At 60.1% G+C, this 13,744-nt stretch overlaps 6 protein-coding genes across 7 annotated transcripts in view; 1 reads left to right on the plus strand and 5 right to left on the minus strand.

Annotated features, from left to right (window-relative positions):
- The window catches only part of GGTG_01421 (ER membrane protein SH3), a 2,288-nt gene extending 1,863 nt beyond the window's left edge, over positions 1-425 (minus strand). The window contains exon 1 of the mRNA XM_009219186.1: positions 136-425. Within this exon, the coding sequence (XP_009217450.1) occupies positions 136-226 (91 nt within the window). The 5' untranslated portion in view covers positions 227-425. The remainder of the gene's footprint in view (positions 1-135) is intronic.
- Positions 426-1,077: 652 nt separating this feature from the next.
- GGTG_01422 (hypothetical protein) lies at positions 1,078-5,366 on the minus strand. Its single transcript, XM_009219187.1, has 2 exons — positions 3,720-5,366; positions 1,078-3,610 (listed from the first exon to the last, which is right to left on the minus strand). Exons 1-2 carry the CDS (start codon positions 4,509-4,511, stop codon positions 1,721-1,723), a joined length of 2,682 nt encoding a protein of 893 aa, XP_009217451.1. The 5' UTR covers positions 4,512-5,366; the 3' UTR covers positions 1,078-1,720.
- Positions 5,367-5,675: 309 nt separating this feature from the next.
- On the plus strand, positions 5,676-6,508 carry GGTG_01423 (hypothetical protein; the record flags this gene model as incomplete). The annotated part of the gene is made up of 2 exons (XM_009219188.1): positions 5,676-5,858; positions 6,209-6,508. The coding sequence occupies 2 exons, from the start codon at positions 5,676-5,678 to the stop codon at positions 6,506-6,508; spliced, it is 483 nt and encodes a 160-aa protein (XP_009217452.1).
- Positions 6,509-6,769: 261 nt separating this feature from the next.
- On the minus strand, positions 6,770-7,301 carry GGTG_01424 (hypothetical protein; the record flags this gene model as incomplete). The annotated part of the gene is made up of 1 exon (XM_009219189.1): positions 6,770-7,301. The coding sequence occupies exon 1, from the start codon at positions 7,196-7,198 to the stop codon at positions 6,770-6,772; it is 429 nt and encodes a 142-aa protein (XP_009217453.1). The 5' UTR covers positions 7,199-7,301.
- Positions 7,302-8,006: 705 nt separating this feature from the next.
- On the minus strand, positions 8,007-12,047 carry GGTG_01425. 2 transcript variants are annotated; one of them, XM_009219191.1, is made up of 5 exons: positions 11,490-12,047; positions 11,137-11,430; positions 9,351-11,040; positions 9,185-9,245; positions 8,007-8,899 (listed from the first exon to the last, which is right to left on the minus strand). In XM_009219191.1, the coding sequence occupies exons 2-5, from the start codon at positions 11,194-11,196 to the stop codon at positions 8,827-8,829; spliced, it is 1,884 nt and encodes a 627-aa protein (XP_009217455.1). In that variant the 5' UTR covers positions 11,197-11,430; positions 11,490-12,047; the 3' UTR covers positions 8,007-8,826. The 2 variants fall into 2 exon arrangements, with proteins under 2 accessions (XP_009217455.1, XP_009217454.1); XM_009219190.1 differs by having other exon boundaries at positions 8,554-8,899; positions 11,199-11,430.
- A 247-nt stretch (positions 12,048-12,294) lies between these two features.
- Positions 12,295-13,683, minus strand: GGTG_01426 (hypothetical protein; the record flags this gene model as incomplete). Its single annotated transcript, XM_009219192.1, has 1 exon — positions 12,295-13,683. The coding sequence occupies one exon, from the start codon at positions 13,681-13,683 to the stop codon at positions 12,295-12,297; it is 1,389 nt and encodes a 462-aa protein (XP_009217456.1).
- Between the last annotated feature and the right edge of the window lie 61 nt (positions 13,684-13,744).

A 13,744-nucleotide genomic window follows, 5' to 3' on the forward strand; every position in this document is an offset into this window, starting at 1 on the left:
TTTTTTTTTTTTTTGCAAGAATATGTCAGTCAGCTCATGGCCCAAAACGTCGTCATGGGCAAATCAGAGCGGGAGGACAAGAGAAGAGAGAAGAGTGAGAAAAAAGAAAAAAAAGAAAAGAAAGAAAAAACTCACGGCCTACTATCATAATGGTGGCAAACGAGTGCGACCCGCGGTAGTCCGTTGAGCGCGTGCTCTTGGACCAGTCCACCCACTTGGTGTCCATCTTGCCGGGCGGCCTGCTGGATCGCGGCGACGACAGGCGCGAGACGTAAAAGACCCTCTGGAGCTTTGGTGACGGCGCCGTCCTGCTGCCGCTGCTGCTGCTGCTTCGTCTGCTGCCCGCCTTCTTCTCCTCCCGCGCGGCCGCGGCTTGGTCTTCCAGGGTGACGGGCGGGGGGTTGTAGGTGGGTGGTGGGCGGGGGGTTGTAGGTGGGTGGTGGGTGGTGGGTGGTGGGTGGTGCACGGAGGCTAGGTAAGGAAGATAGGTACTCCAAGGTAGGTAGGGGGGTGTGCTAAGTGTAGGGTAGCCGGCGGTGGTCGTCGAGCGCGTCAATGCCGTTTCAATGGTGTCGAGACGGGGTGGTTTTGGTGGGCTGTGTAGGTAGGTAGATCGTTTCCTTAGTGCTAACTAAAACTGTCCTTGCGGGCGGGTTGCAGGGTGTGGAGAGAGCTCGTGTTAGCAAGATAGCAGCTGCGGGGGCCCCGTTTGCGCCTTGTCGCAACACCAATTGATTCGAAGCGACGCACGGTTCCTGCCTTGGGTGCCTTGGCAGATGGCGGCAATCGCCCGTTTGCGCTATCGAATTCCAGGTGTCTGAGAGGATTGATTGCTGCTAGCCCGAGGTTGATGGGTGTCGTCTGTGCAGACGTCACAATGCTGGTTTTGTCTCGTGTTTGTTGGTGTTCTGTAGAAGAACGGCAGCCAGTCCGATGGATTCAATCCCATCCATGTCAGCACAGTTTGCGCCTCTTCAACCGCCAAGCCTGGCCAGCCGTACCTGCCCAAAACGGTATCGACATCGCCACGGCGACCACCACCACTTTCCATCATCAACCAAGTACACAGGCTTTGGGGGAGTCATTCATTACTTGCAAGAATATGGATATCAACCTATAAAAGTTGTACACCGCCATGATGCAACGTCAAGAACGCTCAGAAACAAAGAAAGGACAGATGGCCCAGGCACTGCACCGAAGTGACATGCAAGAGCTTGAAGAAGCGAATGTCGTGAAAAGGTGGCAGTGTCAGCCTTGGAAGAAGAGAAGAATATGGGGAGCAAAGCACCCTAAAATGTCAAACATATGCCCTTCCGGCATGTATGCTGCAGCGAGAAAGGAAACAAAGACAAGATGTGACCGCCGTGATGCACGCCTCAAATATGCTCAAACTCGGAGATTCAAGGGGTAGTGTAACCCAAGCACAGAAAACAAACACAAAACAAAGTGAATTAAAATCGCTTGCTCTTCCAACCTCCCCTAGAAATGGAAAGGGGAAGCAAGTCGGGGTATATACGATGCGCGCGGATTATCGAAACGCTTGCCAGCCTTCTCCCTGTCGCAAGGGCATAAAGTCCGTGTCGACAGCAGTCCTATCCACCAGGCGGGCGAGAAGGATGGGGAAACGAAGCCAAGGAGAAAAAGAAGCTCGTCCATCGTCGTGCCGGTCGTAAGAGGATTGGAAATCCCCAAATTGATGATTTCCAACGTAAGGGGCCGTTTAAATCATGTTCCCCTGAACACCTGGACCCAGCGTGAGCTGGCTCAGACTGAGTGTCCGTGCAGCCTTCTTCCGCCTCGGATCCAGCTCCTCACCGTCGTCAGTCTCGTCTCTGAGATCTTCGCCGAACGCGCCGTACGGGTGTGGTGACTGCTCCTCTCTGGGGGTTTGGAATACCGAGCCGTCCTCGTGCTCGCTATCCTCTCCGTCACTCTCAAATACTGAGAGCGTCTTCACAATGGGGGGTTTGCCGCCAATGCCCCCAAAGCTCGTCGTGCCCACCTGAGGCACCGTGGGAAATGTCTGTCCCGACGGCGTGCCCAGCGGCAACGAGAGCGAGCCGGCAGATGGCTTGGACAGCAACCTCGACTGACTATTTGCCATGGCTCCCACAACCCCTGGCAGTTTGCTATCCCCGGCAACAGCGGCCGAGGCGGGCGATAGCCGCTCATGGGACCGGCTTGGGGTAAGACGCTCTTGCGACCGGCTCTTGTGGGGATCCCTCAGCATCGCATACATGGTGCTTGACAACGTATTCATCCGGTCAGACAGCTTCTTGACCTGCACTTCGAGGGCGACCCGGGCGGCCCTCTCTGCCTCGAGCTGCGCTGCCAGGGCGTCCACGGACAATGTGAGATGATGTTCATGCGCGCCGGCGGCTGCGGCAAGAGCGGGTAGGCTCGTGGCCCCTCGCACAGTCGACATCGAAGTCGGTCTCAGCCCCGGCGAAGGCGCCGCCGAATGGGCCGGGATGGCGGGGATGGAAGGAGTCTGCGTGGCGGCGCTCGACGGAGGGTGCATGCTTCCGATGAATGTCTGGCCGTCCCCGAAGGACATGCGCGACGCGTTGCCTTCCGTCGTCACGGCCGAATGCTTACTATAGCTGTAGCGCGAGGAGGAGCTCGCAGCCTCTCCGCTGAGATCTAGCGTGATGGCTTGCATGGCGCCCCGGGGAATCGCGGCGTGATCGGAGGGGTTGGCGCCAAATACACCAGGTGGAGGCGCGGGCAGATCGAAACCGGTGACTACTGGCACCGAGCGCGGAGCTCCTCTCCCATAACCGGTCGCTAGGTCCTCCATGGGGCCCTTGAAACCGGGAACTGAGTGGCAGAGCTGGTCGACGACGCGCTCCAGCCGGTGGGTTCTGGATTCGAGACTCCCCATGCGCTCGTCAAGGCCCACGGCCTGTGTAATCTTCATGCCCGCCATCTCGTTCATGGTAGCAAACGAGCCAAAGTTGAAAGGCTGGGGCGGCGTCTTGGGCGGCGCCTCAGTCGATTGCTGGATGGTGGACGGTGCCTGGGAAGGATCCACCGAGAGCATGCCAGTGTCGTCGTTGTCGTTGAACTCGGCATCCCCGCCCCCGTTCTCCGGGTGCGTCGAGGAAAGTGGTGACAGGTAGCTGGGGCCGTAGCTCTCGCGCCAGTAGCGGATCTCATCGCTGCGGCGTCGCGTGCCTCCAGAAGATCCGGGAATTCCGGGCAGATCGAGTCCGGACAGAGAGCGTGAACGCCGCTTTTGCGCATACTCTCCTGCTATGTCAGATGTGATGGCGCGACCAATCATGGTCGGGTCCTCGTCCGGGTGAATCAGACGGCTCCCCCTGGCGTGGTTGCTGGCGGGCCGTGGCGACAGACCTCCCCATTCGCCGAGGTCATGTCTCCGGTGGAAATTCCTGGCCCCATACATGTTGCTGTGCGTCGCCGTGACGGCTCTCCTCCGGCCCCCGGTGAAGGCGTCGATATGCATCGAGTTGCGCGCGCTTTCTATAGCGGTAATGTCATTAGGACCAACAGAGTGTGACCGCAGCGCGCGGTCGTATTCTGTGATGGGCAACGACGCCGACCGCTTCGGCTCCGCTTCGTTGACTTGTTCCAGTGCCGACGTGTCCTGGCCGGAGAGCGCGCACGGTTAGTACCCTCGCGTTCATGAAAAACCTGGTCATAGCTCATGCAACCTGGGTCACAAGATGCCATGCGGAGCAGGTATATGCACTTACACTGCGGTGCTGGGTCGACGGCACCACGCTCGAGGTGCGATCGGTCTCGTCGCCCGAGCCTTGGAGGCTAGTCTTGTTCTTCTTCTTGCGACTGAAAAGTTTGCTGAAAGCACCACGCAGGGTGGACTTTTTCCTTTGTGGGCGGTTATCTGCCGTGTTGCCCGAGGTGTTGCTTACGACCGAGTATCGTAGCGTGCTTGATGGGTTGGTTCGCTTGTGGCCAGGAGACGTTCCTGTGCCCGACGAAGGGCTTGTGCGGGCGGCAGCTTGCTGCTGGCTGGGCGGTGTCGCGGGTGTGGTTGTAGGTGCCGGTGCTGGCGTGGGCGTATTCACCCGGGGTGGAGTTGAAGCTACCGCCGGTACCGGTGCCGGTGCCGGTGCCGGTGCCGGCGCGGGGTTGATGGGCTGTATCGTTTTCATCGAGGGGGATGGCTCGTGGGAAGCTGCTGTGCCGTTCGCTCCGTGGTCGTCGTTCCGGCTGCTACTCCCGGAGTTGCTTGCAGGCGGGGGAGGTACAAGGGCCTCTGATCTCTGGGATTCCGGCTGGTCGCCTCTGGTCGGTGGTTCCTCAAGCGGAGTCGGACTTGCGATTCCGGCGCCCCTCTGGCGGATGGGGAACTCTTCCTCGGGGCCGTTGGCGGCAAGGTTAGAGCCTGGGTTTCGGATGGGAAACTCTTCGTCGTCGGCCGGGTTCGGTATCGGTATAGGGCCAGAGATCTTGCCGCGGATGGAATGGGCTGGCCGCGGTCGGCCGTGCCCTGTGGATGTAGAGGGGCTCTTGAAAATATTCATAGCGATAGACCCTGGGGGCTAGCCGCTTGAAGCTTTCTGCAATCAAGATGCAGCCTTGTGTCGTGTGTAGATGCGCAGTCAAGCCTGATGCAAGAGGCTCTCGGCACAGAGAGCACTACTTAAGATATACGGGACAGGGCGATGGCGTGCGAGCACAAGCCATGGAGCGCACAGTAGTCGGCCGTTGGATAGCGTTGGCCCGAATCTGTTGATGGCGCGGCGGCTAAACTAGCAAAGGCGGGCTGGCGGTGCGGGAGTCTTTTTGGGAGACGGGCGTCCCTGTCGTGCTCTCGGTCTGCTATGCTATGATGTGCGCTAACGAAAGTCGAGCCCACATGGCCGACCAATGCGGCGATGTCAGGCCCAGGAGGCTCGGCCACGCCTGTTTGAGGATGTGCGTGGGTGTCCAACGGCTCGGCCAACCGGGGGTCAAGGGAGAGATCTGATTATGATTAACGGAGGGAAAAGAAAGGAAAGGTCGAGCCAGCGACGTGCAGGACGGCGGGCCTTGGAAGACCCGTGTCTGGACGGCTATTCGCGCGAGGGTCGCGGTTTATGGACGAGAGATATGTAGGGCATGGAACCCCGGGCGCTGCATTGTCGCGTGTTACCGTCAGCCGTAGCCTCCTGCACCGGAGAGGACCAGCAGCGCGAGCGAGGAGGGGGGGGAGAAAAGGGGCAGTGACAAGAAGCAACGACAGCTCGCCGGGAGAGGAGGAGGGGGTGAAGTGAAGGATGCGGACTGGGCGTGCTCGACTCCAGGTCTTGCTTTCTTTCTTTTTTTCCTGTTCTTTCGCCGCGCAGAGCAGCACGACGAGATGGCATGCGGGCAACGCACATTGGACAGTGTTTCTCTGTCTGGCTCGGTCCAGAGCAAGGCAGGCATGGGGTCTGGCAGGCAATTGTCCGAAGATCCTAGCTCCTTGCCTGAACCCATGAAACTTGCAACTGGGGCCGGCGCAGTGGGCTAGCCACGGGCCACGGAGCTTCGCAGAGCAGGGATAGGTCAGACGTTTGCAGGCCAGGGAGCCCCTGCAGCACCACGGGCGAGTGGGTGTGGGTGGGTGGGCATCTTGGAGTGTTCGAGGGCGCGACAATTGGAAGAGAGCTGCACAGGTGGTGCGCGGGGAGGGGGCCAGGGGGTGGGTTGCCATCCTCCCATCGATGGCGTTGGCCGCTGAGGCTGGCCAGTCGGAAAGGAGCGTCTGGCAGGGCGAGGGCCACTATGCATGGGGAGACAGGCTCTGGGTGGTGACCGCTGTCGACATCCGACACCAAACAGCTGCTGAGCCCGAGAAGAGGCTCGTTCACAGCTGCGGGGTGGTTAAGGGGCGTGCGGCGGTGCGGGTGCGTGCCAGGTCTGGTCTGGTCTTGTCTGATCGAGCGAGAAGGATTGTGCTCATTCGGGAATAACAGACAGGAATCGTAGGATTGATTCATGCACTGCTTTGCTAATTGCAAGCCGGATTCACATTTTAGCCTGGGCACCCATGGATAGTTGCATAATTAGGATCTTGCACTGCAGTCAATCTGCTGACTGTGGTGTTTTCCCAAGCTACGGGGTTGGAAAGAACGGCCCAGTTGGGACGCTCTCGCGAGTGTGGTGCACTGCTGCTTTGGGTAAGTGACACCCACACAATCAAGCAGCGAGCGACACGCCCAAGCTAGATGGTCTGTGCGTGGGTGCGTCTTCCCAGGGCACGATTCAACTTCCTGTTGCGAATTGTGATGGCGGGCTATTCATGGCAAAAACCGACGTCTTGGGGAGCGCCGACGGCGACGCGGGCTGCACTAGTTCGGGCACAGGATCGGGCAGGCCGCAGCAGGCTGGCGGTTACGAGGCCTGTTGGACGCACGAGACCTGGTTGGCACCTGGCCGCCATGCAGTTCGTTCCATGGCTACCACACCCATCGCCCGAGCGACCGTTACCGTCTTCTGCGCTGCGACGCTGGCGGCTGGCGTTGGCCGGGGATTTGGGCATACCGGCTCGGATTGACTCGACTCGACAGCCGTTTTGAGCAGGCTGGAATGGCCTAGCGCTCGATAGCCTGGGTGCAGCGTGCAGCGGGTGCCTCGTACAGTACAGGCTTGGATCTGGCTGCAGGCCCCGCCTCGAGGTGACGTCCTTGTCCCACCTTGTTTGATTTTGCTGCATCGACGCAGCTGGGCCGTGGAACCGCCAGGCTGGCCATGGGTCCGGCTTATTTACCTCCGGCCATTCCTCGAATTGACGACTTGTGCATGCACCAGCCGCCGCTCATGCATCGCAGCCAGATCCGCCACCTCGACGGCGTTGCTGCCCGCCAGCCCAAGGAGACGCGCTGCTACTGCTACTACTCCGGACAGCATCCATCAACGCACATGCAGACCGCATTCCTCCCTTTTCAGCCGCCGTCGGCACAACGCCCGTGTTGCTCAACAAATCCTGGGATGGGCGGCCAGGCACAGCATCGGCCTTGTACACGTCACTTGGCCCGTCTCTCGCCTTTAGCCCGACGTCGTGGCACCCGTCAGCGGGCTTCTGCTGGGCTTGTATCCAAGCCGCCGTCTGCAGGCCCAAGGAGGCGGTTGCCTGTCCAAGGATATCCCATTCGATGCAGCCGGCTGTCCATCCGAAGCGGTGGGCCGGTCGAGTCGATTCTCTTGGGCAAACCGGCTGATTGTGCTCGTCCTGGTGGCTGGTCATGCCAACGGGAAACCTGGTGGCATTCCTTTCCTTTTCCTCTCCCTTCCCTGTCCCTCACCTCTCTCTTTCCCTCTCGCTGTTTCTGTCTCTACTCCTCTGCCTCTATCGTCAGGCTGAACCCGGTTTGAGACAACAGTAACACGGCGCAGATCCGTGGCTGCTCGGCATGGGGGCCGCCTCTCCAACCCATAGCAGGGTTACCCTTGTCTCTGATGGCCCGCACCCTATTCCGTCTTGGTCCGCTTCAGGTACCGTTCGGGAGAAACATCCCATTGCGGAATATCAATGGCCGTCCACGTCTGCATTGAAAAGCCGTCCTGGAGAGTCCTGGAGAGAGGGAATTGAGTTGGGGCCGTCGTGATTCTGCTTCGAGAGATCCACACCCCCAAGGTCGGGACCCGCTCGCCTCGCAACGTGGTCGCCCGCAAAACCCACTCGCTTCATTTGAATCCCGGCAAGCGACCTCGAGTCTGCAAACGCGCGAACTAGCAACGGGCTTGGCGACGAGTGATGATTGAAATGTCTGCCTCTGGTCGATTCCCACATGGTAGCTTGTTTATGCTCTTGTGTGCTTTTTTCTCTGCCATTCGTCCCAGCTCTATCCTCCTGTTTAAATCGATCCGGGTTGAACTTCAACAGCAGCGCAGAAACCCTCGGCGGATGGCGGCCGAATGGCAGGCCCCACCGAACCCCCGTGTTAATCCCGTTTTGCAAGCCCGCCCGCGGCCATGACACGTCCGACCCCCAATTACCAAGTCCGTCATTTCGTCCGAAGACACAGAACGGCGTTCGCCCCCCAGGGGCTGGGGGCGGGGCTGGGGGAGGAGATGCTCTCTCAATAAAGCGCTGCTCCACCGCGCGTGGGAGAGGGCGACGCTCTGAGCCGAAAGGCTGGTTGGTGCCTGTCAGTCGCTCGTCTCCTCTATGTGTGTGCCGGTGGGCGCCTCTCTCGGTGAAGGCTCCCCAACACGGTCGAGATATCCGGCCAAGTCAGGCCCGCGATCGGTAGACCGCGCCATAGCCTTGTCGTAAATTCTTCGTTGGTGTGCCAGCTTGTGCACACCTCCCCCTCCGTCACTCGGCCAATAACAACATGGGCTAATAATATCGCCTTATACACCGACTCCACGACCTAGCAGCTAGTCCCCAACCGGCAACAATAGTTATTGCGGCTGAAGCCGAAGCTGGGGTGACTGTCTGCTTGCGACAGCACATCGCCCATTACTTTTTCCTCGTTCTGTCCTTTCGTTGTTCTTACTTCCCCTCGGGTTGGCGACACCGTACTGGGCATCCCTGTCACCGTCCTCGCAAACCAAACACACCTGAAGTCGCGACCTGGGCTGTGTGTGTGTGTGTGTGTGTGTGTGTGTGTGTGTGTGACCCCTGGACCCTGGCGGGCGGCCTGGGTGCCTGGCTCGGTAGCCCGTTGAGATTGTCCAGGGTCGCAACTCTTCCCGACCCTTGACGTTTCTTGGCGCGACTGGCCCGGCCAATGCAAAAGGCCGAGCACGTCAGTCCCGCCCCTTTCAAAATATTCCCCACGTGCATTCATAGCCTCCCCGTGTCAATATCGGCACCGCTATCAAAAAATAAAAAAAATGGACGAACGACACGTGTGCGTGTGGCTCTCAGACTTCTGGGTATCTCAGGTCGGCGTGTTCTTCCAGATGTTCCATCCATCTCTTGAGGAAGGCGCTTCCCCTATCGGCCGTTTGCGGTTGCAGGTCTCGGGGGTCAGCAAGAGAAAAAGCAAGGATTGTCGGCGCAGGGTGAAACCAAGACGTGCAATATAGATAACATAACATCTGTGCCCTCGCCAAACCCGTCTCAGGCGCGACAGTGACGTCCCAACACAAAACGCAGCGCGGACGAGGCGAGGGGACAGTGCGTAATTGAGCCAACAACCAACACGGCCGAAGAAATGAAGGGTGGGATGGGGTGGGGTTGAGGGCAAGAACGTGCAGAAAACACATGGCCTCCACGAACCTCTTGACAGTGTCCGAGTCTCCGATTATCGTTAGGGACCGTTTCGGTCGCGTCATGGCCACTGCAGGCGACGGCGAGGATGACATCAGTACACACACGAGGCATGTAACGCGCCGGCGTTTCCAGAAGGGCAGCGAAGCCCAGTCGCCTGGAGCCGTGCACTCACCATTCAGCCGGCGCTTCTCTCCCAGGAAGCCCACCTCGCCCTCGCTGTTGCTGCGCACCAGGCTGACTATGACTGCCTCCTTTTCGCGGCCCTGGAAGCCGTCGACGCTGCCCAGCTCGATGCCCGGGAAGGCCTCTTTGAGCAGCGGCGCCAGAACGGCGAGCTGGTTGTCGGAGAACAGCGAGGGGGTTTGACAGTCCCCCCATCCCTTTGTCAGCAGGAATCCACTTGCCGCATGAACGGCTATACCACGACCTGTTATACATTGCGAAACCCGCGTTTTTTTGGGGGGTTCTCGGCAATTGCGCCCCGAACTTTGGTTGAATGCGGGGACGGAGGACCTTCCGTGAGAGGGCGAACCGCACAAAACGGACCAAAAGGAAATAAGCAAGGGATGAAAGGTAATGCAAGATGCAAAAAGTAACCCAAGCACATATAGAAATGAAAGGAGGGGTGGGGGGATAAGGATGATGGATGTGACAGGCGAATGCCAACATCCCGGCTGACTCGTCCGTGGAAAAGCCGAAACACAAGAACCAGCACAGAAAGGACATGGTATGGGAACGAGACATGGAGATACCAACACGGGACTGCACAGAGCCATGGTGGAGACTCTCACCTGACCGTTGTAGGGTGTGACCACCGCGATATCCTCGGGCTTGACGCCGGCGTCGACGAGCAGCCGGACCTGCTGCGAGACGAGGGCGGCCTCGCGCTCGTTGCTCTTGCTCTCGCCGTGGAGGGCAATCTTCTTCTTGCCGGCCGCGTCGCCCGCCTCGGTGTCGTCGCTGCGCTCGGAAAAGTTCCCGCCCTGCGTGTCGATAAAGATCAGGGGCTCGCGCGTCTCGTCCGTGTCCTCGACAGCGTACGGCAGGTCCCGGAGGAGCCTGCCCTTGACGGCCTCGGCCGCCGTCAGCTCGGAGCCGTACAGCTCGTCCGAGGGGAACCGCATGATCTTCTCGTGCATCCGGTACTGCGTCGTCAGCATGCGCTTGATGGATGCCCCGTGGAGCTTCAGGAGGCGGTCGAAGAGGGTCGTCTCGAGCGTGGCGCCCCGGCCCTTTCCTTTGGCGGCGGCCGGGGCTGCTCCTCCGGCAGCGGTCGGGGTCTTGGAGTTCAGTGACTTTATCGTCGGGGGCAGCTGGAGATGATCGCCGGCGCAGACCGCCTTCTTGGCGGCGAAGAGCGCGACCCAGCACTGCGCCTCCAGGGCCTGGCTCGCCTCGTCAATGATGACGACGTCGAACTTTTCCTGCCGCAGCTGGAAGCCGCCGGCGCCGTGCAGGGTGGCGAGCACGACCTTGCTGGACCGGACAAGGTCCGTGACGCACCTGCGCTCGCGCTCGCGGAACTCCTTGCGCAGCTCCTTGAGGTCGGCGTAGATGAGCCGGCGCTCCCTGGCGCTCTTGGTCTTCTTGATCGAGCCCTGCTTGGCGTCCATCTCGGCCCGCACGTCGCGCACGATGGCGCCCGCCTCGCTCGTCTGCGTCAGCACGTCCAGGGAGTGGGCGGCCACGGACGGCAGCAGGCGGGCCGGGTGGCCGATGCGGACAATGGGGGCGCCGGAATGGGGCGCCAGGCGCTCCGCCACGTTGTCCACGGCCACGTTGGAGGGGGCGCAGACCAGGATGCGTAGCCCTTGCTTCAGGAACTGGAGGATCAGCTCGATCAGGGTGTGGGTCTTGCCTGTCTGTATCGACAAGGCGGATGCGGCACGCATCATTCACCACAGGTTAGATACCGGTACCCTAGACCAAGGCCACACCGCATGACTCCAGTCACATACAGATGGGCGTGACGGCGCGGCCATATCCAGCCGGGGGCGTGCTGAGCTGGGGGCATACATACACCTGGAGGGCCGTGGATGAGCGCAATCTCAGGTGAGGCGAGTGCAAAGCGGACGGCATCCTTCTGCGACTCGTTCAGGGTCGGGTCGATCCATTCGATTTTGCTCAGGTCCGGGTCGGCGCCCAGGTCCGCGGGCACTGGAGACGGCGAGGAAAGACCGAAAAGCACGCGCATGAAGTTGGACTGCTCCGAGTCGCTCAGCTTTTGCATCTTTTCCATCATCATGGTCATCCTGAACCGGCCCATGTCAGCTCCATGAAGCGACGCGGGGGACAAACGGGAGGGACTGACCGGCGGAAAGTGACGTCGTCGGCGAGCTTCACGACCCACACCCTCCCGTTCAAGCCCTTCTCCTCCTTCTGGCCGGCGGCGGCGCCGCCGGCCGAGTCGTCGAGGTCGAGAGCGACGGAGAGGTCGCGGCGGCGGACGCGGGTGACGACGCCGCGGGAGCCGGCGCGCTCGAGCTCGCGCACCTCGCGCTTCTTGGCCGAGCCGGCCGGCTGCTCGGCGACCAGGACGACGTCGCCGACGCGCAGGCCGTGCTCGGGCAGCTCGCCGGTGTCGGAGCTGACGGCCGGGTCCGGGCCCAGCTCGACGACGGTCCGGCCGCCCGAGCCCGTCCGCCGGCCCTCCACCGTCAGGTTGGTCAGGGCGGCGCCGGCCCGCTGGAGCGCGCTAGGCGTGTGGCCCTGGATCAGCTCCGCCGCCGCCGCCACCTCGGCGGCCTGCTCGGCGCCCAGGAGCGCCAGCTGCGTGGCGGCAAACTCTGCGATAGAGACGGGCTCTGGCGGCATTGTTTCTTGTTCCGCGTGGCGAGTATCGTTGCTTTTTTTTTTTTTTTTTTTTTTTGGCAGCTTTGCCTGCTACAATTTGGTGTTGGTGGGTCATTGAGGTTTTGTAAATGGGTAGAGGTTCTTATAAGCTTGGTTAGCTCAGCAACATGATGGGCCTAAAATTGGGACCGAACCACAGCGAGGTCCGGGCAACTCCACATGGAACTTAGGGGACGCTGTATATTCGACGATATCGACAAAACTGAAACTACTATATACGCCATTCTTAACTGCCAAATCACTCGCACATTCCACAGCTCAAGTCATCTTCTTTCGGATTGGAAGAGAAGCGGAGGCTTTTCGTCCTCTGGGAGCTTGAGAACGAGCACCTGTCCCGACATGCATCCAACCGCAACCCTGTCACCGCGGACGGCAATCGAACACGTCCCGGCGGTGGCGGGGGCGTATTGATTCGGAAGGAAAACGACTTTTTGGTCGTTCCACATGGTCCAGCGCCCCTCAACGCTGTAGGAGTACCGCGAGGGCAGATCCGAGCTGGTCGGGGGTGCGTTCGTCAACCTGTTCCGCCAGGCACCGAACTCGGTCAGCAGCACATCATCCGGATTAATGCCCAAGACGCGCGGATGCCACTGCCGTCCCACTTCCCCCAAGACTTCCCCGGGGGCTTCCCAAAGATGCTGTTGCGTTTTCGTGTCCCGCAGACTGATGTCACCAAGCTCCGAGACCGAAACGAGCCTTTTGGCGACCGGCAAGAATGCGAGGGCGCGGTAGGCGGCGACGTACTCGCCCTCTTGCTGTAGCTTAGGGAGTGGCTGTCGTTCTTCGTCGCCTTTGCCGACGCAATTCTCAACGCCCCATATCAGAATCCATGTATCATCGCCACATGAGGCTAGATATCTTCCGTCGGAAGAGAAAGCGACGCGATAGACGTAGTCATTGTGGCCCTCTAGCATTGTGCTTTCAAGCTTCACCATGGAGTCTTGGTCACTGGCCGCATCACTCCGAGAGGTGTCATGATTGTCGTCAGGATGGCTCGGCTGCTCAGCTTGGGGAGGGAGGTTCCATTGCCTCACGGTGTGGTCGTCGGACGCCGAGGCCACGAGCCGGTCTCGAGGGCAGAGAGCGACGCACCGTACCCAATCGACGTGCCCTTCTAGCCTGTGTATCCTCTTCCCCAGCTTCGTGTCCCAGACTCCTATGGTCTCATCGGTAGAGCCTGAGATGAGGATCTTCTCGTCCTTGGAAAACACGGGAGAGGTGATCTCGCGGCTGTGGCCGTCGAGCGAGAGCAGCTGTGTTCCATCGTCCGCGTTCCACAGGAGTATCAAGCCGCCTAGGTTGCCCGATGCGACCATCTTTGCCTCCGAAGGGGGCGCCAGGGAGGTTATGGCTCTCGCGTGCTTTTGGAGTGCAGAGGCATCTTCCGCCGCCACCTGGTCTTCCCGAGTCACCGCCTCCTCATCATAGTTGCCTTCAACACGCCAAATGTGCGCATTGCAATCGCAAGAAGTCGAGGCCAAGAGGCCTCCGCTTGAGGAGAAGGCCATTCCATTCACATCATTATTATGTGCTCTCAATATTTGTCGGGATTGCAGGTGCGAAGCGCCTCCCTGTATGACTTCTTTCCATGTTTTCACCAAAGAGCCCTGGATCGTGGCAAAATACTTGTCGTCGACTGGAGATTGTAGCATGAGGGTGAGATTTGATTCCCTCGCAGCCGAACGTCCTCAGTCGCCCTCCCTGGTCGGTATC

This window comes from Gaeumannomyces tritici (genome assembly GCF_000145635.1).
Source record: "Gaeumannomyces tritici R3-111a-1 unplaced genomic scaffold supercont2.1, whole genome shotgun sequence".
Lineage (NCBI taxonomy): Eukaryota > Fungi > Ascomycota > Sordariomycetes > Magnaporthales > Magnaporthaceae > Gaeumannomyces > Gaeumannomyces tritici.

Bases quoted from the DNA above. Each gene is read 5' to 3' on its own strand.
- GGTG_01422 (XM_009219187.1), bottom strand. From the start codon at position 4,511: ATGAATATTTTCAAGAGCCCCTCTACATCCACAGGGCACGGCCGACCG. The intron at 3,611-3,719 runs GTAAGTGCATAT...CTCTCCGGCCAG, and splicing joins CGTCGACCCAGCACCGCAGT to GACACGTCGGCACTGGAACA.
- GGTG_01425 (XM_009219190.1), bottom strand. From the start codon at position 11,992: ATGCCGCCAGAGCCCGTCTCTATCGCAGAGTTTGCCGCCACGCAGCTG. The intron at 11,431-11,489 runs GTCAGTCCCTCC...GGGCCGGTTCAG, and splicing joins GACGACGTCACTTTCCGCCG to GATGACCATGATGATGGAAA. The intron at 8,900-9,184 runs GTTCGTGGAGGC...AACGGCCGATAG, and splicing joins GACTCGGACACTGTCAAGAG to GGGAAGCGCCTTCCTCAAGA.